A 23779-nucleotide genomic window follows, 5' to 3' on the forward strand; every position below is an offset into this window, starting at 1 on the left:
GCACCCCCAAAATATCGGCACCCCCAAAATATCGGCACCCCATAACGGCCCCCCCTTGTCTGAGGGGTCTGTGGGGGGGGAAGAGACGGTCCCGGGGGGACAACGGGGTGGGGGGCGCGGAGGGGTCCGTAAATGGGGGGGGTCCACGGATGGGGGTCCTTAAATGGGGGTGTCCGTGGGTGCAGGAGGGGTCCGTGGGTGCAGGGGGGTGTCCGTGGGTGCTGGGGGGGGGGGGGTGTCCATGCATGGGGGGGGCAATAGATGTGGAGTCCGTGGATTGGGGGGGGGTCCATAGATGGGGGCTCCATAGATTGGGGGGTCCGTGGGTGCGGGGCTCCGTGCACAGGGGGCTCCGTGGGTGCGGATGGTCTGCAGATGGGGGGTCCGTGGATGCCGGGGGGGTCTGTGGATGGGGGGTTCATACATGGGGGGGTCCGTGGATGCGGGGGGGGTCCGTGGATGGGGGGTTCATACATGGGGGGTGTCCGTGGATGGGGGTTCATGCACGGGGGTGTCCGTGGATGCGGGGGGGGGGGTCTGTCCGCCCGGGGCTGTGTCGGTGCGGCGGTGCCGGCGCAGTGCGGGGGTTGCGGGGTTGCGGGAGCGGGGGGAGCTGCGGGGTTGGCGCTGCGGGTCGGGGCTGTGGGGCAGGGCCGGGGGGCGCTGGGATGGGGGTGCGGGGCAGGGGAGGATGGGGGTGCGGGGGGTGCGGGGGGGGTGCGTGACCGGCGGCGGGAGGGGCCGCGGGGCCCAGGGGGGGCCGGGGGGAGCTGGGGCGAGGGGGTGCCGGCACCGGCTGTGCCCGAGCCCCCGAGGCTCCCGTGTGTCCCCGTGTCCGTGTGTCCCCGTGTCCGGCTGTCCCGTGCCCGTTTGTCCTCATGTCTGTCTGTCCCCATGGCCCTGTGTCCGTTTGTCCCCGTGGCCGTGTGTCCGTGTGTGCCCGTGGCCCTGTGTCCCCATGTCTGTCTGTCCCCATGGCCTTGTGGCCGTGTGTCCCCGTGGCCGTGTGTCCCCGTGTCCGGCTGTCCCGTGCCCGTTTGTCCTCATGTCTGTCTGTCCCCATGGCCGTGTGTCCGTGTGTGCCCGTGGCCCTGTGTCCCCATGTCTGTCTGTCCCCATGGCCTTGTGGCCGTGTGTCCCCGTGGCCGTGTGTCTCCGAGCCCCCCGTCTGTCCCCGTGTCCGTGTGCCCCCGGGTCCGTGTGTCCCCATGTCTGTGTGTCCCTATTTCCGCCTGTCCCCGCGTCCCTGTGTCCGTCTGTCCCCATGTCCGTCTGTCCCCATGTCCCAATGTCCCCGTATCCGTCTGTCCGTCTGTCCCCATTGTCCGTCTGTCCCCGCGTCCCGGCTCAGCACCGGGGCCTGGACAGCTCCCGGAGTGGGAGGAGCTGGGGGGGTCTCCGGGGGTCTCTGGGCGTGTAGGGGTCTCTGGGGGTGTCTGGCTGTCTATGGGGGCTCTGGGGGAGGTCTGTGGGGTCTCTGGGGGCCATTGGGGGTCTTTGGGGGTCTCTGGGGAGCTGAGGGCTCTGACAAACCACAGTTTTTATGGGGGCTGTGAGGGTCCCTGGGGGTCTGGGGGGCAGCTAAGGGGTCTGGGGGGGCTATGGAGGGCTGGGGGTCTGCGGGGTGGCTGAGGTGCCCATGGGGGTCTTTGGGGGATTGGGCACCTATGGGGGTCTATGGTGGTCTGTCGGGGTCTGTGGAGGGCTGGGGGGTCTGCAGGGTGGCTGGGGTCCCCAGAGGGGTCTGTGGGGGTCTGTGGGGGCTATGGCTGTCTATAGGGAGGCTGAAGGGTCTATGGGGGTCTGTGGGGGGCTGACTGTTCTCTGCTGGTGTGAGGGGGGCTAGGGGGTCTATGAGGAGGCTGAGGGGTCCTTGGGGGTTTGTAGGGCTGTGGGGGGTCTGTGGGGGTCTGTGGGGAATTATGGGGGAGTCTGGAGAGTTTTGGGGGTCTGTGGAGGGCCCAGGGGTCTGTGGGGTCTATGGGGAGTTATGGGGGTCCATGGGGAAGTCTGGAAGGCTCTGGAGGTCTGTGAGAGGATTTGGAGAGGGGGGTCTCTCTGTGTGGATATCGTTGGCCGGGGGTGTGTAGGGGCTGGGTCCCTGAATGGAGGGTTCAGGGGGGGTACCGGGGGTACAGAATGAGACCCCCCAGGTCCCCTTCCCTTACCGGGACCCCCTGAGGGGCCCTGAGGCTGCGCCAGCCCCCAGAGCCTCGGGGGGGTCCCTGTGGATGGTACAGGGGGGTCTTGGGCCAGGGTCCCCCGTGTCTGTGCCGGGGTCTCTGGCTGGTGTTGGGGGGGGTCTCCGGATGGTGCCCCCCGTGTCCCGGGGGGGTTTCTCGGCCCGGTGACCCCGTGTCTGTCCCCTGTCCCCCCCCCCCAGGGCAAGCCGTACGTGTTCGACCGCGTGTTCCCCCCGAACACCACGCAGGAGCAGGTGTACCACGCGTGTGCCATGCAGATCGTCAAGGGTGAGCGACACTGGGGACAGCGAGGACAGCTGGGGACACAAGGGACCGGGAACAGCGTGGGGACAGTCTGGGGACAGCCCTGCGTGGGGCAGCCTGGGGACAGCGCGGGGAGAGCCCGGGGAGAGCCTGGGGACAGCGGGGACAGCTGGGGACAGTCTGGGGACAACCTGGGTGGGACAGCGTGGGGACAGCGCGGGGAGAGCCTGGGGACAGCGTGGGGACAGAGCGGGGAGAGCCTGGGGACAGCGTGGGTGGGACAGCCTGGGACAGCCTAAGGACAGCCCGGGGACAGCCTGGGGACAGCCTGGGTGGGACATCCTGGGACAGCCCGGCGACAGTCTGGGGACAGAGCAGGGAGAGCATGGGGACAGCGTGGGGGACAGCCCATGGGGAGCGCGGGGACAGCCCAGAGAGAGCCCAGGGACACGAGGGACAACCTGGGGACGGCCCTGGGTGGGACAGCGTGGGGACAGCGCGGTGTTTGGGTGTCCCGGGGATGTTTGGGGCTCCGGGGTGTTGTCTGGCGGTCCCGGGGGTCCCCAATCCCCTCTCTCCCCCCCAGATGTGCTGGCCGGGTACAACGGCACCATCTTCGCCTACGGACAGACATCGTCGGGCAAGACCCACACCATGGAGGTGGGGGGCACTGGGGGAACTGGGGCGGGGCTTTCGGGGGGCACTGGGGGGTTTGGGGGGCACTGGGGGGACACTGGGGACACTGGAGGCACAGGGGCACTGGGAGAGCTTTGGGGGGTATGGGGGCTTTGGAGGTCATTGGGGGCACTGGGAGCACTGGGAGCACTGGGGGGTTTTGGGGGGCACTGGAGGCTTTAGGGGGGCATTGGGGGCACTGGGGACATTGATGGCGCTGGGAGCATTGAAGGGGTTTTGGGGGGCCCTGGTGGGGTTTTGGAGGACATTGGGAGCGCTGGGGGTTTTGGGGGGCCCTGGTGGGGTTTTGGGGGGCACTGGGGGGGCCCTGGCTCCCCCCGGGGGTCTCAGCGCCCCCCGCCCCCCCAGGGGAAGCTGCACGACCCGCAGCAGATGGGGATCATCCCCCGCATCGCCCGCGACATCTTCAACCACATCTACGCCATGGACGAGAACCTGGAGTTCCACATCAAGGTGGGCACGGGGGGCACTGGGGGCACTGTGGGGTCATTGGGGGTACTGAGGGCACTGGGAGCACTGGGAATTGCTGGGGGGGGGCACTGGGAGGCGTCGGGCAGAGCACTGGGAGCACTGGGGGGGGGCACTGGAAGGGACTGGGAGCGCTGGGAGGGGCACTGAGGGCAATGTGGGGGCACTGGGGGGCACTGGGAGCATTGGTGGGGTACTGGGGGGGCACTGGAAGCATTGGGGAGGCACTGGGGGGGCACTGGGAGCATTGGGGAGGCACTGGGGGGGCACTGGGAGCATTGGGGGGGCACTGGGGGGGCACTGGGAGAGCTGGGGGGCACTGGAGGGGCACTGGGGGCACTGGGAGCATTGGGGGGGCACTGGGAGAGCTGGGGGGCACTGGGGGGGGGCACTGTGGGATCGGCCCGCGCTGCCGCCCAACCCCCACCCCCTTCCCCCCCCACCCCCCCAGGTTTCCTACTTTGAGATTTACCTGGACAAGATCCGGGACCTGCTGGACAGTGAGTGGGGGGCACTGGGAGGGTACTGGGTGGTTACTGGGAGCACTGGGAGGCACTGAGTGATTACTGGGAGGTTATTTGGAGCACTGGGAGGTTACTGGGAGGCACTGAGTGGTTACTGGGAAGCACTGGGAAGCACTGGGTATTTACTGGGTGGTTACTGGGAGGCACTGGGTGGTTACTGGGAAGCACTGGGAAGCACTGGGTGGTTACTCGGTGGTTACTGGGAAGAACTGGGAGGTTACTGGGAAGCACTGGGTGGTTACTGGGAGGCACTGGGTGGTTACTGGGAGGTTACTGGGAGCACTGGGTGGTTACTGGGAAGCACTGGGAGGTTACTGGGAGGTTACTGGGAGCACTTTGTGACCCCACCCCCGTCTCCCACCAGTGACCAAGACCAACCTGTCGGTGCACGAGGACAAGAACCGGGTCCCCTACGTCAAGGTGAGGGGTCCTGGGGGGGCACTTCGGGGAGGGGGGAGGGGCGGGGGTCACTCCGGGGGTGGGGGATGGGCTGGGGTCTCCCCGAGCCCCCCCGGTCACCCCACACCCCCCCCCCCAGGGCTGCACCGAGCGCTTCGTGTCCAGCCCCGAGGAGATCCTGGACGTGATCGATGAGGGGAAATCCAACCGGCACGTGGCTGTCACCAGTGAGCGACACCGGCGACACCGGGGGGGACACTGGGGGGCACAGGGGAAATTGGGGGCGCGGGGGGCACGGGGAATACGGGGCACACAGAGGGGGTACACGGGGTGGCACTGGGACATTCATGGCTGTCACCAGTGAGCGACACCAGGGGACACTGGGGGGACACGGTGGGCGTGGGGGAGCGTGGGGGACATGGGGGCACTGAAGACAGGGGGGGCATGGGGGGACACTGGGGACACTGGGAACATGGGGGATACGGGGACATTAGGGACATGGGGGACACTGGAGAGCATGGGGGGATATGGTGACATGGGGGGACATGGGGACACCGAGGACATTGGGGACAGGGGATGGACAAGGGGGACATGGGGGGCAGGGGAGGCAGGGGGACATGGGGGACATGGAGGGATATGGGGGACACTGGGGACACCAGGGACACTGCGAGGACACAGGGACATGGGGACATCATGGGGGCACGGGGGACGTGGGGGGCATAGGGGACATCATGGGGGACATGGGGGACACTGAGGGATACGGGGGACACTGAGGGCATGGAGGGCACAGGGGGGACATAGGGGGCATGGGGGACATGAGGGGCACTGGGGATAGGGGGACATGGGGACAGGGGAGGGACAAGGGGGACACGGAGATATGGGGGGTATGGGGGGATGGGGACATGCGGGGACACTGGGGACATGGGGAACCCTGGGGATATGAGGACACGTGGACAGCGGAGGGACAAGGGGGACATGGGGGGACATGGGGACACTGAGGACGTTGGGGACATGGGAGAACATGAGGACATGGGGACACTGGGGGCACGGGAGGCATGGGTGCATGGAGGGACATGGGGGACATGGGGACATGGGGGGCATGGGGACACTGGGGACACTGGGGGGACACGGGGACGTCATGGGGGATATAGGGGACACTGAGGACATGGAGGAACATGGGGGGGGGCATGGGGTGCAGGGGGACACTGCGGGGTCCCTGGGTGGCGCAGGGGGGCACTGAGGGGTCCCGGTGCTGTTTCGGGGGGCAGTGCCAGCCCCGTGCCCACACCCGTGCCACCTGTGCCCGCCGACATGAACGAGCACAGCTCCCGGTGTCCGTTTGGGGTGCAGGGGGGCACCGCGAGGTCCCGGAGCTGTTTCGGGGTGCAGGGGGGCACTGAGGGGTCCCGGTGCCCGTTTTGGGGGACAGTGCCAGCCCCGTGCCCACACCCGTGCCCCCTGTGCCCGCAGACATGAACGAGCACAGCTCCCGCAGCCACAGCATCTTCCTCATCCACATCAAGCAGGAGAACGTGGAGACCGAGCAGAAACTGAGCGGGAAACTCTACCTGGTGGACCTGGCGGGCAGCGAGAAGGTGCGGGCACAAAAAACGGGAACCCCAAAAGTAGGAGGGGACCCCAAAGGTGGGGAACCCAAAGGGAGGGCACCCCAAAGGTGGAGGCACCCCAAAAGGAGGCACCCTAAATGTGGGGACCCAAAAAGTGGGGGACCCAAAAAGTGGGGGACCCCAAAAGTGGGGGCACTCCAAAGATAGGGACCCCAAAAGTGGGGGCACCCTAAAGGTGGGAGGGACCCCAAAAGTGGGGGCACCCCAAAAGGGGGGGACATCAGGGGTGGGGACCCCAAATGCGGGGGGAGCGAGAAGGTGGGGGTCGCCAGGGGCCGGTACCCCAAATGTGTGGGCACCCCAATGGTGGGGTACCCCAAAAGTGGGGCACCCCAGGGCTGGGGGACCCCAAAAGTGGGGCACCCCAGGGCTGGGGGCACCCCAAAAGTGGGGCACCCCAAAGGGGAGGAAACAAAATGTGGGGGACTCCAAAAGTGGGACACCCCAAAAGAGGGCACCTCAAATGTAGGGGGAGCCCAAAAGTGGGCACCCCAAAGGTGGGGGCCCCAAATTTGGGGGATTTCAAGGCTGGAGGACCCCAGGGGTGGGTGGGCTACAAATGTGAGGGCACCAGGGGTGGGGGCACCCCAAAGATGGGGTACCCCAAATGTTGGGACCCCAAAGGCGGGGGCACCCCAGGGGTGGGGGAAAACCAAATGCGGGGATTCCAAAGTGGGGGGCACCTCAAAAGTGGGGCACCCCAAATGTGGAGGCACCTCAAATGTGGGGGGACCCCAGAGCTGCAGAAATGCAGAGCTGGGGGTGCAGGGGGAAGGGGGATGGACTGGGGGGGCACTGGGAGCACTGGGAGGGCACTGCGGGGGTGTCCCCCCTGGAGGGTGGAGCCTGGGGGCGTTCATGACATTTTGGGGGGCATTGGGGGGGGCATTGGGGGGGTGAGAACACTTTGCAGGAGTCCATGGAGTTTGGGGGGATATTGGGGTTTGGGGGGGCGATTGGAGGGTGGGGGCCTGGGGCAGCCTGGGGGGTCTTGGGGGGACTTTGGTGCTCTGTGGGACACTGGGAGGGCGGGGGTCTTGGGGGGACAGTGGGTTTTGGGGGGCCATTGGGGACATTTTTGGGGCTCAATGGATTTTTTTAGGGCCATTGGGGTTTGGGGCCATTGGGGATTTTTGGAGCCATCAGGGTTTGGGGCCATTGAGGTTTTTGGGGGCCATTTTTGGGTCATTTGGGTTCTTCATGTTGGGGTTTGGGGGTCAATGGGGCTTTTGGGGCTATTGGGGCCATTTTTGGGGCTGTTGGGGTTTGGGGTCAGTGGGACTTTTGGGGCCATTGGGGTTTTTTGGGGCTGTTGGGGTTTTTGGGGTTTGGGGCCATTGAGGTTTTTTGGGGCCATTGTGGCCATTGGGGTTTGGGGTCAATGGGATTTGGGGTTTTTGGGGGTTGTGGCCATTGGGGTTTGGGGTCAATGGGATTTGGGGTTTTTGGGGGTTGTGGCCATTGGGGTTTGAGGCTGTTGCAGCTTGGGGCCATTGGGGTTTGGGCCCATTGGGGTTTCAGGACCGTCAGTCAGGGTGGGGGTCTCTGGGTGCGGGGTGTTGGCACTGGGGGCGTCTCTTGCCTGGTGGGACCCTTGGGTTGGGCTCTGGGGCCATCCCTGTGAGGGGTCCCTGGGGTCGGGGGGCACACGGGGGGTCCCTGAGCCACCCCCCCCCTACCTTTCCCAGGTGAGCAAGACGGGCGCTGAGGGTGCCGTGCTGGACGAGGCCAAAAACATCAACAAATCCCTGTCGGCGCTGGGCAACGTCATCTCTGCGCTGGCCGAGGGCACGGTGAGACCCCCGGAGCCCCCCCGAGCCCCCCGGAGCCCCCCGGGGGTCCTGGGAGAGCCTTGCCCAGCCCCCCCCAATCCTTCCCCTCCTGCTGAGCCCCCTCGGGGGTCCTGGGGTGGGGAGACCCCCCTGAGCCCCCCCCGTGTGTCCCACCCTGCTGAGCCCCCTGCAGGGGTTCTGGGAGGGGGACACCCCTCGACCCCCTGTGTCGCCAACCCGAGCCCCTGTCCCCGCTGTGTGTGTCCCCTGTCCCCCGTGTGTCTCTCTGTCCCCCATGTGTGCCCAACCCGAGCCCCTCGTCCCCCCCGTCCCACTCCCATGTGTCCCCCTGAGCCCCCTGCCCCCTGTTTGTCCCCAACCCGCCCCCCTTGTCCCCCGTGTGTGTCCCTGAGCCCGCTGTCCCCGTATGTCCCCAACCCCGCCCCCTGTCCCTCTGTCCCCCGTGTCCTCCTGAGCCCTCTGCTCCTCCCATGTCCTCCCGTATTCCCCCGAGCCCTTTGGCCCCCGTGTCCCACTCCCGTGTGTCCCCCCGTGTCCCCCCTCGCTGTCCCCCACCGAGACCCCCGTGTGTGTCCCTGAGCCCCCTGCCCCCCGTGTCCCACTCCCGCGTGTCTCTGATACCCTGTCCCCCTGTGTGTCCCCAACCCGAGCCCCCTGCCCACCCGCTGTCCCCCCGTGTCCCACTCCCGCGTGTCCCCCGTGTGTGTCCCTGAGCCCGCTGTCCCTATATGTCCCCAACCCGAGCCCCCTGCCCCTCCTGTGTCTCTCTGCCCCCACCCCGTGTCCCCAACCCGAGCCTGCTGTCCCTCGTGCCCCACTCCCGTGTGTGTCCCTGAGGCCCCTGCCCCCTCCGTGTCGCTGTGTCCCCCCGAGCCCGCTGTCCCCCGTGTGTGTCCCCGAGCCCCCTGTCCCCATTTGTCCCCAGCCCTGAGCCCGCTGTCCCCCGTGTGTGTCCCCCCGAGCCCCCTGTCCCCTTGTGGCTGTCCCTGAGCCCCCTGCCCACCCTCTGTCCCCCGTGTCCCACTTCCTCGCGTACGCCGCGTCCCCACGCTGTCCCCCGTGTCCCACTCCCGTGTGTGTCCCCTGTCCCCTCGTGTCCCCCCGTGTCCCCCTGAGCCCGCTGTCCCCATAAGTCCCCAACCCGAGCCCCCTGCCCCCTGTCCCCGAGTCCCCCGCCCTCCCGCTGTCCCCGTGTCCCTCCCCCGCGTGCTCCCGGTCCCCGCGGTGGTCCCGGTGCTGAGGCCGCCCCTCCCCCCGCAGAAGGCCTACGTGCCCTATCGCGACAGCAAGATGACGCGGATCCTGCAGGACTCGCTGGGCGGGAACTGCCGCACCACCATGTTCATCTGCTGCTCCCCGTCCAGCTACAACGACCAGGAGACCAAATCCACGCTCATGTTCGGCCAGAGGTGCGCCGGGGGGCGCCGAGACCCCCGAGCCACCCCCAGAGACCCCCTGAGACCCCCGGGAATGGGGGTGTCCAACCGCAGCCCCCAACACTGCCCCCCGAGCCACCCCGAGCCCCCTCAGAGATCCTCCTGAGCCCCCCGAGCCACCTCGAGCCCCCCGAACCCCCCTTTAATGGGGGTATCCCCCGAGCCCCCCGAGTTCCCCTGAGCCCCCCGGGAATGGGGGTGTCCAACTGCAGCCCCCAACACTGCCCCCCGAGCCACCCCGAGCCCCCCAGAGACCCCCCCGAGACCCCCAGAGCCACCTCGAGCCCGCCGGAGCCCCCCCTTTAATGGGGGTATCCCCCGAGCCCCCCGAGTTCCCCTGAGCCCCCCGGAATGGGGGTGTCCCCTGAGCCCCCCTGCTGCCCTCCGAGCCCCCCCAGAGCCCCCCGAACTGCCCCCGGAATGGGGGTGTCCAACCGCAGCCCCTCCCCCGGGTGTCCCCATGGAGCCACCGCCCCCCGCTCCTGCCCAGAGCCCCCCGAGAGCCCCCCGAGACCCCCCCGGGGCACCCGTGGAGGGCAGCGCACCCCAACAGCGCCCAGTGCACCCCGAATTCACACCGCGCACCCCAACCGTGCCTGCTGCCCCCCAAATTCACACCGCGCACCCCAACCGTGCCTGCTGCCCCCCAAATTCACACCGCGCACCCCAACAGCGCCCAGTGCACCCCGAATTCACACAGCGCACCCCAACAGCGCCTGCTACACCCCAAATTCACACAGCGCACCCCAACCGTGCCTGCTGCACCCCAAATTCACACAGCGCACCCCAGCCGTGCCTGCTGCCCCCCAAATTCACCCATAGTGTACCACTGCACCCCACCTGCCCCCAGTACACCCTGACAGTGCCTGCTGCCCCCCGAATTCACACAGCGCACCCCAACTACACTCAGTGCACCCCGACTGCCCCCAGTGCACCCCAACAGCGCCTGCTGCACCCCAACTTCACCCACGGAGTCCCAGACAAACCCTGGCTGTCCCCAAATTCAGCCGGTGCACCCCAACCTCACCCACTGCACCCCAACAGCGCCTGCTGCACCCCAACTACACTCAGTGCACCCCCACTGCTCCCAGGGCACCCCAATTTCACCCGTGGTGTACCAGCGCGCCCCAGCTGCTCCCAGTGCGCCCCAACAGCGCCTTGATGCACCCCGAATTCACCCAGTGCGCCCCAACAGCGCCTGCTGCACCCCAAATTCACACAGTGCACCCCAACAGCGCCTGCTGCACCCCAACTTCACCCATGGAATCTCAGCCGCATCCCTACGGCCCCCAGTGCACCCCAACTTCACCCAATGCACCCCAACAGCGCCTGCTGTACCCCGACTGTCCCCAGTACACCCCAATTGCCCTCAGTGCACCCCCACTGCCCCCCCTGCACCCCAAGTTCCCCCAGTGCACCCCAAATTCACCCATGGTGTCCCAGCCACACCTTGGCTGCCCCCAGTGCACCCCAACTTCTCCCAGTGCACCCTGAGTGCCCCCTGCACCCCAAATTCACCCAGTGCACCCCAAATTCACCCAGTGCACCCCGAGTGCCCCCAGTGCACCCCAAATTCACCCAGTGCACCCCCGAGTGCACCAGTTTTGGGGTCCCAGTTTTGGGATGCCAGTTTGGGGGTGCCAGTTTTGAGGTGCCAGTTTTGAGGTGCCAGTTTGGGGTGCCAGTTTTGGGTGCCAGTTTGGGGTGCCAGTTTTGGGGTGCCAGTTTTGGGATGCCAGTTTGGGGTGCCAGTTTGGGGTGCCTGTTTGGGGTGCCAGTTTTGGGGTGCCAGTTTTGGGGTGCCAGTTTAGGGGTGCCTGTCTGGGGGTGCAAGTTTGGGGTACCAGTTTTGGGGTGCCAGTTTTGGGGTGCCAGTTTTGGGGTGCCAGTTTTGGGGGTGCCAGCTTTGCGGTGCCTGTTTGGGGTGCCAGTTTAGGGGTGCCTGTCTGGGGGTGCAAGTTTGGGGTACCAGTTTTGGGGTGCCTGTTTGGGTTCCAGTTTAGGGGTGCCAGTTTGGGGTGCCAGTTTTGGGGTGCCCGCAGGGCCAAGACCATCAAGAACACGGCCTCGGTGAACCTGGAGCTCACGGCCGAGCAGTGGAAGAAGAAATTCGAGAAGGAGAAGGAGAAGAACAAAGCGCTGAGAGAGAGCCTGGCCCGGCTGGAGGCGGAGCTGAGCCGCTGGAGGAGCGGTGAGGGCACCCCAAAATGGGGGCACCCCCGAAATGGGGGAACCTTGAAAATGGGGGCACCGAAAATGGGGGCACCTCAAAATGGGGGGGCACCGAAAACGGGGGCACCCCCAAAATGAGGGCACCCTGAAAATGGGGGAGCACCGAAAATGGGGGCACCGAAAATGGGGGCACTCCCAAAATGGGGGAACCCCGAAAATGGGGGAGCACCGAAAATGGGGGCGCCCCAAAAATGGGGGGGCACCGAAAATGGGGGCACCCCCAAAATGGAGGCACCCTGAAAATGGGGGGGGCACCGAAAATGGGGGAACCCCGAAAATGGGGGCACCCCCAAAATGGGGGCACCCCCAAAATGGGGGCACCCTGAAAATGGGGGAACCCCCAAAATGGGGGCACCCCCAAAATGGGGGCACCCTGAAAATGGGGGAACCTCCAAAATGGGGGCGCCCCCAAAATGGGGGCACCCCAAAAATGGGGGCGCACCCAAAATGGGGGCACCCCCAAAATGGGGGAACCCTGAAAATGGGGGCACCCCAAAAATGGGGGCACCCCAAAAATGTGGGAACCCCGAAAATGGGGGCACCCCCAAAATGGGGGAACCCCGAAAATGGGGGAGCACCGAAAATGGGGGCACCCCCAAAATGGGGGCACCCTGAAAATGGGGGCACCTCAAAATGGGGGGGCACCGAAAACGGGGGCACCCCCAAAATGAGGGCACCCTGAAAATGGGGGAGCACCGAAAATGGGGGCACCGAAAATGGGGGCACTCCCAAAATGGGGGAACCCCGAAAATGGGTGAGCACCGAAAATGGGGGCGCCCCAAAAATGGGGGGGCACCGAAAATGGGGGCACCCCCAAAATGGAGGCACCCTGAAAATGGGGGGGGCACCGAAAATGGGGGAACCCCGAAAATGGGGGCACCCCCAAAATGGGGGCACCCTGAAAATGGGGGAACCCCCAAAATGGGGGCACCCCCAAAATGGGGGCACCCTGAAAATGGGGGAACCTCCAAAATGGGGGCGCCCCCAAAATGGGGGCACCCCAAAAATGGGGGCGCACCCAAAATGGGGGCACCCCCAAAATGGGGGAACCCTGAAAATGGGGGCACCCCAAAAATGGGGGCACCCCAAAAATGTGGGAACCCCGAAAATGGGGGCACCCCCAAAATGGGGGAACCCCGAAAATGGGGGAGCACCGAAAATGGGGGCACCCCCAAAATGGGGGCACCCTGAAAATGGGGGGGCACCGAAAATGGGGGCACCCTGAAAATGTGGGAACCCCGAAAACGGGGGCACCCCCAAAATGAGGAAACCCTGAAAATGGGGGCACCCTGAAAATGGGGATATCCCCAAAATGGGGGCACCCCCAAAATGGGGGCACCCCCAAAATAGGTGGGCACCGAGATTGGGGGCACCCCGAGATTGGGGAGACCCCGAGAGCTGGGGGGACACCCTGAGATTGGGGGCACCCCGAAAATGGGGGGATCCGAAAATGGGGGCGCCACGAGATTGGGGAGACCCCGAGAGCTGGGAGGGCACCCGAGATTGGGGAAACCCCGAAACTGGGGGGGACCCCGGGAGCTGGGGGCACTCCGTGGCACCCCGAGATTGGGGGCACCCCGAGATTGGGGGGGGTCCCTGAGATTGGGGGCATCCAGAGATCTGGGGGGACCCCGAGAGCTGGGGGAGGACCCCCACATCTGGGGGGGACTCCGGGGCACCCCGACATCTGGGCGTGGACCCCGAGATTGGGGGCACCCCGAGAGCTATGGGGGACCCTGGGGCCCCCCGAGAGCTGGGGAGGCACCCCGAGATTGCGGGGACAGCCCGACATCTGGGGGAGACCCTGGGGCACCCCACAGGCCCCCAGCCCCGCTGGGGAAACTGAGGCACAGTCTGCCCCATAGGGGGGCACCCTGGGACCGGGAGGGCCATCAGGAGATGTGGGGGGACCCCAAAGGGAGGGGACCCCAACTGTGGGAAGGGGATCCCAAGTCTGGGGAGGGAGGGGACCCCAGATGTGGGAAGGGCCCCCAAATACTGGAGGGGACCCCAACTGCGGGGAGGGGACCCCAAGTCTGGGGAGGAACCCCAGCCATGGGGAGGGACCCCAGATGTGGGAAGGGGACCCCAAAAGCCCCCAGTGGAGACCTCGAGGCCACGTCCTTCATTGAAGGAGGCTGAGCTGGGAGGGGACCCCAACCCCTGGGGACACCCCGAGATCCGGAACAGGGACCCCACCCCAGAGATACCCGGAGATCGGGGGTGCCCCCAGCCCTGGGACACCCCACAATTGGGAGGACCCCACCCCAGGGACACCCCGAGATCCTGGGGTACCCCCACCCTTAGGGCACCCCGAGACTGGGGGGACCCCCACCCCAGGGACACCCCGAGATCGGGGGTACCTCGCTCCTGAAGGGCACCCCAAAATCGGGGGGGTACCCCATCCCTCGAGGGGGTCTCTGAGGCCGTGCCCCCCCCAGGCGAGGCCGTGCCCGAGACCGAGCAGCTGAGCGAGGCCGAGGCGGGCACGGGGCCGGGCGAGGGCCCGGGGGGCGCCCCCGAGGAGCCCCCCCTGAACGACAACAGCTCCTCCATCGTCATCCACATCTCGGACGAGGAGCGCCACAAGTACGAGGAGGAGATCCGCAAGCTCTACAAGCAGCTGGACGACAAGGTGGGGACCCCCGGAACAGAGGGGACCCCCCGGAGCTGCCAGGAGCCCCCCAGACCTGCCAGGGACCCCCAAGAGCCCTGAGAGCCCCAGGACACCCGGGGACATCCCAGTGTGCCCAGCAGCCCCCAGAGCCTCAGCGTGGCGGGACTGGGACCCCCTGTTAGCTCCCAGTGCCCCCCAGTTCCCCCCAGTTCCTCCCAGTTCCCCTTAATTTCCCCCTGGCAGCTCCCAGTTCTGCCCAGTTCCCTCCTGGCAGTTCCCAGTTCCCTCCAGTTCCCCCAGTTGCCCCCAGATCCCCCTTGGAGCTCCCAGTGCCCCCCAGTTCCCCCAGTTCCCCCCTGGCAGTTCTCCCAGTTCCCCCAGTTGCCCCCAGTTCCCCCTGGCAGCTCCCAGTTCCCCCCAGTTCCCCCAGTTCCCTCCTGGCGGTTCCCTGTTCCCCTCAGTTTCCCCCAGTTCCCCCCAGCCCCCCGGTGACCCCTGTGCCTCCCTGTCCCCCCCTGTCCCCCCCTGTCCCCCCAGGATGACGAGATCAACCAGCAGAGTCAGATCATGGAGAAGCTCAAGCAGCAAATGCTGGACCAGGAGGAGGTGAGGGCCCTGCCCCTCCCCCCCCACCGTGAGACCCCCTCTGTGTGACCCCCCCGGACCCCCCCCAGGGCCTGGGACCCCCCCGGGACCCCACCCCAGCCTCCCCTGGGCCCCTCATCCTCAGTGCCTGGGACCCTCCAGAACCTGAGCCCCGGGACCCCCCCAGGCCTCCCTTGAGACCCCCTCGGGACCCCCCCGGGACCCCCATTGTGACCCCAGGCTGACTCTGCCACTTTGGGACTGGCCCCCGGGACCCCCCATGACCTCTCAAACCCCCCAGGACCCCGAACCTCTGCCCCTGGACCCCTGGGTCTCCTGGGGGACCCTCCCATGACCTCTGGGCCCCCCACTCTGACCCCTGGGACCTCACCATGACTTCTGGGACCCCCACTCTGATCCCTGGGATGCCCACCATGACCTGTGGGACCCCCACTCTGATCCTTGTGTCCCCACCATGACCCCTGGGATGCCCACCATGACCCCTGGGACCCCTCACTATGACCCTGTGCCCCCCACTCTAATCCCTGGGACCCCCACCATGACCCCAGGGCCCCTCTGGGCCCCCCACTCAGCCCCCTGTGCCCCCACCATGACCCCTGGGACCCCCACTCTGACCTCTTTGACCCCACCATGACCCCTGGCATGCCCACCATGACCCCCGAGACCCGATCATGACTCCGGGGACCCCTAAACTGACCCTTGGGACCCCCACCATGACCCCTGGGACTCCCACCGTGACCCTTGGGATGCCCACCACGACCCCTGGCACCCCTGCCCTGATCCCTGGGATGCCCACCATGACCTCTCAGACCCCCACTCTGATCCCTGGGACCCCGTCATGACACGTGGGACCCCTGCTCTGATGCTCGGCATGCCCACCAAGATTCCTGTGCCCCCCATTCTAATCCCTGGGACCCCCACCATGACCCCAGGGCCCCTCTGGCTCCCCAACTCTGATTGCTGGAATGCCCACCATGACCTGTGGAACCCCCACTCTGATCCCTGGCGTGCCCACCATGACCTGTGGAACCCCCACCATGACCCCTGGCATGCCCACCGTGACCCCTGAGACCCTCCCATGACCTCTGGGACCCCACCATGACCCCAGGGCCCCTCTGGGCCCCCCACTCTGCCCCCTGTGCCCCCCCGTGCCCCCCGCCCTGACCCGGTGCCCGGTGCCCGGGCAGGTGCTGGCGGCGGCGCGGGGCGGGGGCGAGGCTGCCCGCCGGGAGCTGGCGGCGCTGCGGGCCGAGCACGGCGCGGCGCGGGCCGAGGTCACCGAGGTGCTGGCGGCGCTCGAGGAGCTCGCCCGGAGCTACGACCGCAAGGCCCAGGAGGCCGAGGACACCGGGAGGCACAACCGGCGGCTGGCGGACGAGCTGGCCCGCACCGAGGTGGGGACACCGGGACGGACACTGGGACACCGTGACAGACACTGGGACACTGGGACACCAGGACAGACAGCGGGACACAGGGACGGACACCAGGACAGAGGGACGGACACTGGGACACCGGGACAGACAGCGGGACACAGGGACAGACACCAGGACAGAGGGACGGACACTGGGACACCGGGACAGACAGGGGGTCAGGGACACCGGGAGGCACAACCGGCGGCTGGCGGACGAGCTGGCCCGCACCGAGGTGGGGACACAGGGACGGACACCGGGACACCGGGACAGACAGTGGGACACAGGAACAGCCTGGGACACTGGGATGGACACCAGGACAGACAGTGGGACACAGGGACAGACACCGGGACAGACAGCAGGACAGACACCAGGGACACCGGGACAGACCACAGGGTCAGGGACACTGGGACACCGGGACAGGCGAGGGGCCAGGGACACCGGGACAGACACCAGGACAGACACCAGGAGAAACACCGGGACAGGCTGAACTGCCACAGGGACATTGCGACACTGGGACAGACGCCGGGACAGACACTGGGACAGACAGCAGGGCACTGGGGGACCAGGGACACCAGGACAGACACCGGGACACTGGGACACCAGGACAGACAGGGGGCTAGGGACACCGGGAGGCACAACCGGCGGCTGGCCAGTGAGCTGGTCCACACCAAGGTGGGGACACCGGGACGGACAGCGGGACACTGGGACACCGGGACGGACACTGGGACACAGGGACAGTCCGGGACACTGGGATGGACACTGGGACGGACACTGGGACAGACACGGGGACAGCCCAGGACAGCCACCAGGGCATCCACTGGGACACTGGGGGAAAGGGACAGACACGGAGACACCGAGACAGACAGGGGGCCAGAGACACCGGGACAGACAGTGGGACACCGGGACAGACAGTGGGACACCGGGACAGACAGGGGGATAGGGACACCGGGACAGACACCGGGGCATCCACTGGGACACTGGGACAGACATCAGGACAGACAGCAGGACACCGGGACAGACCACAGGGTCGGGGACACCGGGACAGGCGAGGGGCCAGGGACACCGGGACAGACACCAGGACAGACACCAGGACAGCCTGCGGGGCCACAACCCCACTGGAAAACCCACACGGAGCCCATCGGGACCCTCACCCTCTGCCACAGCCCCCCCAAAGCCCCCAGCCCCAAACTGGGATGCTGGGAGCCGGGGACACCCCAAAACAGGAGCCTCAGACTGGGGAGCCCCCAAACCCCAAACTGGACCCCAAACAGGGGCACCCCCTCCCCTCAAGCCACACCCCAAAATGAGATTCCCCTCGACCAGAACAGAGGGTTCCCCCTTGCCTCAAACCAGTGCCCAAACTGGGAACCCAGCCCTGAACTGGGGTGCCAGGCTGGGTGCTCCCCTCGGGTGGGACCTTGGGGTGCCAGGGCTGGTGCCAGGGTGGTGGTTCCAGGATTCCTGAGGGGCACTGGGGGTGCCAGGATGGGCGGGACTGGGCAGCACTGGGCAGTACTGGGCGGTACTGGGAGACACTGGGAGGTACTGGGCAGCACCGGGAGGTACTGGGGTGTGCCAGGGCGTGCTGGGGGTGCCCGGTGTGGGTACCCGGGCAGCGGGGGCTCAGGCAGGGGCAGCTGGGGCACAGGATGTGCTGGGTGTGAGGGCACAGGGGATGCCAGGGCTGTCGGGGGGCACAGAGGGCACAGGGGGCACAGGGGCTGCCAGGTCTGTCAGGGACAGCAGCGAGGGGCACAGGGGGTGCCCGGCACTGTTGGGGTGCTCATGTGCGGGGGTGCCCGGGAGGTGCCGCAGGATGTCCCGGCTGCGCCCTGGTAGCCCGGGGGCACCAGGGGGTGGCGGTGCCGCTGTCCGCGGTGCCAGCCCAGCCCTGTCACTGTCACTGTCGCTGTCCCCGGTGCCAGCCCTGTCATTGTCGCTGTCGCTGTCCCCGGTGCCAGCCCAGCCCTGTCACTGTCGCTGTCGCTGTCCGCGGTGCCAGCCCTGTCGCTGTCGCTGTCCGCGGTGCCAACCCTGTCACTGTCGCAGGCCACCACGCTGTCGCTGGAGTCGGAGCTGTCGCGGGCACGGGAGCTCGGGGGGCAGCAGCGGCGCCGCGCGGCCGAGGTGCTCAACGGGCTCCTGAGGGACCTGAGCGAGCTCAGCGCCCTCGTGGGCAGCGGCGACATCAAACTGGTGAGGGCACCGGGGCACGGGGGGCACGGGGGGGCACGGGGAGCATTGGGGGTCTCGGGGGGCATGAGGGGCACGGAGGGCACAAGGTGGAAGGGGTGGGGTTCTGTGCCCTGTGGGACGTGCCCCTGCCGTGCCCTCCCCACGTGTGGGGTGTCCCTGCCATGCCTGTGCCATGTCTGTGCCATGCTGTGCCACGCTGTGCCTGTGCCATGCAGTGCCCACGGCGGAGCCGTGCCATGTCACACCCAGCTGTGTCGTGCCCATCCCGTGTCCCTTCCATGCCCATTCCGTGCCCATTCTGTGCCCATTCCGTGTCCCCGTGATGCCCGTGCCACCACACCCCTGTGAGTGCCACACCCACCTCGTGCCAGGCGGTGCTGCCTGTGCCATGCCATGCCCATGACTTGCCAGTGCCATGCCCCTGCACTGCCCATGTCATCCCCCGTGTGTGCCGTCCCGTGCCACACTGTGCCCGAGACATGCCTGCACCATTCAGTGCCATGCTGTGCTGTGCCATGCCCATGCCATGCTGTACCTGAGTGTGGTACACACCTGTGCCGTGCTGTGCCGTGCCATACCCATGCTGTGCTGTGCCATGCCATGTTGTGCCATATCCATGCTGTGCTGTGCCATGCTGTGATGTGCATGCCATGCCATACCCACACTCTGCCATGCTGTGCCATTCCTGTGCCATGCCATACCCACACTGTGCCATTCCTGTGCCCGCTGCCCTGCCATGCCGTGCTGTACCGTGCCATACCATGCCATACCCACACTGTGCCCTGCTGTGCCATGTGGTACCCTGCCATGCCATACCCACACTGTGCCATGCCATGCCATGCCATGCCATATCCACATTGTGCCCTGCCGTGCCGTGCCATACCCACACTGTGCCATGCCATGCTATGCTGTGCCGTATTGTGCCATACCATACCCACACTGTGCCCTGCCGTGCCATGCCATGCCATACCCACATTGTGCCCTGCCGTGCCGTGCCATACCCACACTGTGCCATGCCATGCTATGCTGTGCCGTATTGTGCCATACCATACCCACACTGTGCCCTGCCGTGCCATGCCATGCCATACCCACATTCTGCCCTGCTGTGCCGTGCCGTGCCATACCCACACTGTGCCCTGCGGTGCCCTGCGGTGCCAGCCGGTGGAGGTGAGCGGTGCCATCGAGGAGGAGTTTGCCGTTGCCCGGCTCTACATCAGCAAGATCAAGTCGGAGGTGAAGTCGGTGGTGAAGCGCTGCCGGCAGCTGGAGAACCTGCAGGTGGAGTGCCACCGCAAGCTGGAGGTGACGGGCAGAGAGCTGTCCTCGTGCCAGCTGCTCATCTCCCAGGTGTGCCAGGGCGGGCAGGGCACTGCCAGGGGACTCTGGGTCCGGGGGCACAGGGGTTTGTGTCTCTGGGATTTGGCGGCACAGGGTTTGGTGGCCCCAGGATCTGGTGGCACAGGGTTTTGTGTCCCTGGGGTTTGGTGACACCAGGGTCTGGCAGCTCCAGGGTTTGGCAGTTCCAAAGTTTGGCAGCTGAAGGCTTTGGTGGCCCCAGAATTTGGTGGCCTGGGGCTCTGTGACACAGGTTTTGGTGGCACAAGGTTTAGTGGCTCAGGGTTGGGTGGCTCCAGGATCTGGTGGCACAGGGTTTTGTGTCCCTGGGGTTTGGTGACACCACGGCCTGACAGCTCCAGGATTTGGCAGCTCAAAGCTTTAGTGGCTCCAGAGTTTGGTGGCCCCAGGGCTCTGTGACCCAGGTTTTGGTGGCCCAAGGTTTAGTGGCTCTGTGATTTGGTGACTTAAGGTTTAGTGTCCCTGGGATTTGGTGACACCAGGGTTTGACAGCTCCAAAGTTTGGTGGCCCCAGAATTTGATGGCCTGAAGGTCTGTGACCCAGGTTTTGGTGTCCCCAGACTTTGGTGGCCTGGGGGTTCTGTGACTCGGGGTTTGGTGGCCCAAGGTTTAGTGGCTCCAGAGTTTGGTGGCTCAGAATTTTGTGTCCCTGGGATTTGGTGACACCAAGGCTTGGTGGCTCTGAGGTTTGACAACTGAAAGCTTTGGTGTCCCCAGAATTTGGTGACTATGGGGTTCTGTGACCCAGCTGCTGGTGGCTTCAGGGTTTGGTGGCCTGGGTGTTCCGTGACCCAGGGTTTGGTGGCCCCAGAGTTTGGTTTCGCTGGGGTTGGGTCACCCTGGATTTCTCAGCCCTGGGTTTGGTGGCACCAGAATTTATTGGTCCAAGGGTTTGGTGGCCCTGCGTTTGGTGACCCCAGGGTTCAGGGGTCCTGGAGTTTGGGGACCCAGGGTTTGGTGACCCTGGGTCTGGTTTCCCTGGGGGTTTGGTGACCCTGGATTTCTCAGCCTGGGTTTGATGGAACCAGAGTTTATTGGTCCAAGGGTTTGGTGACCCCAGGGTTCAGTGAGCCTGGAGTTTGGGGACCCAGGTTTGGTGACCTGGGGGTTGGACTCCCCTGGGGGTTTGGGGACCCAGGGTTTGGTGACTTGGGGGTTTGGTGACCTGGGGGTTGGACTCCCCTGGGGGTTTGGGGACCCAGGGTTTGGTGGCCCAGGATTTGGGGACCCAGGGTTTGGTGACTTGGGGGTTTGGTGACCTGGGGGTTTGACTCCCCTGGGCTGGGGGTTTGGTGGCTCTGGCCGTGCCATTGGGGGTGGCCTGGAGATTTTGGGGGGACATTCCTGCGGCTCTCGGGGTCAGGTGCCCCTGGGGGCGTTGGGGGCCACCCGGGGTGGTCCTGGGGCTGGGGGCTGCCAGGGTGGTGCCCCGCGGGTGTTGGGGGATGCTGTGGAGTGGGCATCGGGAGCAGGGTGGGCACCGGGAGCGGGGTGGGCACGGGGAGAGGGACGGGCACCATGAGTGGGGCGGGCACCGGGAGCGGGGTGGGCACCGGGAGTGGGATGGGCACCAGGAGCAGGGTGGACACCGGAAGCAGGGTGGGCACGGGCAGCGGGATGGGCACGGGGAGCGGGGTGCCCGCGGGTGTCGGGGGGATGCTGCGGGGTGGGCACGGGGAGCGGGATGCCCGCGCGGGCCGGGCGTGCCGGCGCCCCCGGCCGAGGCTGAGGCGGTGCCGGTGCCGCTGCAGCACGAGGCCAAGATCCGCTCGCTGACCGAGTACGCGCAGAGCCTGGAGCTGCGCAAGCGGCACCTGGAGGAGGCGCACGACGCGCTCGGGGAGGAGCTGGCGAGGCTGCAGGCGCAGGGTGGGGGCACGGGGGGCGCGGGGACACTGCGGGGGGCACGGGGCGCTCGGGGGGCACGGGCGACGCGGGACAGTGTGGGGGCAAGGGGGGCACGGGGGGCTCGGGGGGCTCGGGGGGCTTGGGGGCAGTGCGGGAACACGGCGGGCACGGGGGGCTCGGGACACTGCGGGGGGCACGGGGGACTTGGGGACAATGCGGGGGGCACTGGGAGAGTGTGGGGGGCATGGGGACAGTGCGGAAACACGGGGGGCGCGGGGACAATGGGGGGGTACGGGTGGCTTGGGGACAGTCAGGAGCACGGGGGACGCGGGAGGCTTGGGAGTCAGGGGGCGTCGGGGGCATGGTGGGAACGGGAGTGTGGGGGGAGTTTGGGGGGGCTCGAGGGGCTCAAGGGTATGGGGGACAATGGGGTGGCACAGGGGGGTCGGGGGATGGGGGGGACAGGGGGGGCTGGGGGAGTATGGGGTGATACAGAGGGCTCAGGGGTGGGGGGAGAGTATAGGGGGCTGGGGGCCATGGAGGGGATTGGGGGGCACAGGGGTGGGGGGAAAAGGGGGTCTTGGGGAATATGGGGGATCTGGGGGCCATGGAGGGGATTGGGGCGCTGGGGAGTGCACAGGGTGACACGGGGGGCTGGGGGAGTACGGGGGAGCCAGGGAGTGCACAGGGGGGCTCGGGGGGCGCTGAGGGGTCCCTGTCCTGCCCGGCCCTGCAGAGGCTGCACAGGGGGCAGCTCGGAAGCAGCGCGAGCAGGATGAGACCCAGGACACGGACGAGGTCAAGGTGAGGGGGGCAGGGGGGGCACAGCCACCCTGGGGGGCTCAGGGACCCTGAAGGGTGTGGGGGGGCAGCTGGGGGTTCTTACAGAGTGTGGGATGTGCTCGAGGTGGATGAGGGTCCCTGGGGTCCTCGGGTGTGGGGTCCCCAAGGGCGTTGGGGTATGGAGTCCCGGGGAGTGCTGGGATGTGTGGGGTCCCTGGAGGGTGTTGGGGTCTCTGAGAGGTTTTGGGGTGTGTGGGTCTCTGGGAGTGTGGGCTGTGGGGTTCCCGGGGGGTGTTGGGGTGTTGGGTCCCCAGGAGGTGCTGTGGTGGGAGGTGCTGGGGTGCCCAGGGAATGTTGGGGTGCCCGGGGTGCCCAAGCTGAGGCCCCGTGGGCGCAGGCGGCGCTGGAGCTGCAGCTCGAGAGCCAGCGCGAGGCCCAGCACAAGCAGCTGGCGCGGCTGCGGGACGAGGTCAACGAGCGGCAGAAAACCATCGATGAGCTGAGGGAGTGAGTGAGCTCGGCCCTGAGGCCACCCAACCATCATCCATCCATCCATCCATCCATCCATCCATCCATCCATCATCCATCCATCCATCCATCCATCCATCCATCCATCATCCATCCATCCATCCATCCATCCATCCATCCATCCATCCATCCATCATCCATCCATCATCCATCCATCATCCATCCATCCATCCATCCATCATCCATCCATCCATCCATCCATCCATCCATCCATCCATCCATCATCCATCCATCATCCATCCATCCATCCATCATCCATCCATCCATCCATCCATCCATCCATCCATCCATCCATCATCCATCCATCATCCATCCATCATCCATCCATCCATCCATCCATCCATCATCCATCCATCCATCCATCCATCCATCCATCATCCATCCATCATCCATCCATCCATCCATCATCCATCCATCCATCCATCCATCCATCCATCCATCCATCCATCCATCATCCATCCATCATCCATCCATCCATCCATCATCCATCCATCCATCCATCCATCATCCATCCATCCATCATCCATCCATCCATCCATCCATCCATCCATCCATCCATCCATCATCCATGCATCCATCCATCCATCCATCATCCATGCATCCATCCATCATCCATCCATCCATCCATCCATGCATCCATGCATCCATGCATCCATCCATCCATCATCCATCCATCATCCATCCATCCATCATCCATCCATCCATCCATCATCCATCCATCATCCATCCATCCATCATCCCTCCATCCATCCATCCATCCATCCATCCATCCATCCATTCATCCATCATCCATCATCCATCCATCCATCC

General features: G+C 66.3%; 1 protein-coding gene across 1 annotated transcript in view; it reads left to right on the forward strand.

The window, feature by feature from the left end:
* Window positions 1-23779, forward strand: part of KIF5A (kinesin family member 5A) — a 30611-nt gene that overhangs the window by 2111 nt on the left and 4721 nt on the right. Inside the window, exons 2-19 of the mRNA XM_058821972.1 lie at window positions 2384-2471; window positions 3034-3107; window positions 3492-3596; window positions 4063-4111; window positions 4500-4555; window positions 4674-4761; window positions 6005-6129; window positions 7851-7955; window positions 9216-9364; window positions 11434-11582; window positions 14065-14258; window positions 14778-14846; window positions 16034-16240; window positions 18308-18454; window positions 19613-19801; window positions 21562-21679; window positions 22395-22462; window positions 22839-22910. Of these exons, the coding sequence (XP_058677955.1) occupies window positions 2384-2471; window positions 3034-3107; window positions 3492-3596; window positions 4063-4111; window positions 4500-4555; window positions 4674-4761; window positions 6005-6129; window positions 7851-7955; window positions 9216-9364; window positions 11434-11582; window positions 14065-14258; window positions 14778-14846; window positions 16034-16240; window positions 18308-18454; window positions 19613-19801; window positions 21562-21679; window positions 22395-22462; window positions 22839-22910 (2052 nt within the window). The remainder of the gene's footprint in view (window positions 1-2383; window positions 2472-3033; window positions 3108-3491; window positions 3597-4062; window positions 4112-4499; window positions 4556-4673; window positions 4762-6004; window positions 6130-7850; window positions 7956-9215; window positions 9365-11433; window positions 11583-14064; window positions 14259-14777; window positions 14847-16033; window positions 16241-18307; window positions 18455-19612; window positions 19802-21561; window positions 21680-22394; window positions 22463-22838; window positions 22911-23779) is intronic.

Source organism: Ammospiza caudacuta, chromosome 31 (genome assembly GCF_027887145.1).
Source record: "Ammospiza caudacuta isolate bAmmCau1 chromosome 31, bAmmCau1.pri, whole genome shotgun sequence".
In the NCBI taxonomy this organism is placed as follows: Eukaryota; Metazoa; Chordata; class Aves; order Passeriformes; family Passerellidae; genus Ammospiza; species Ammospiza caudacuta.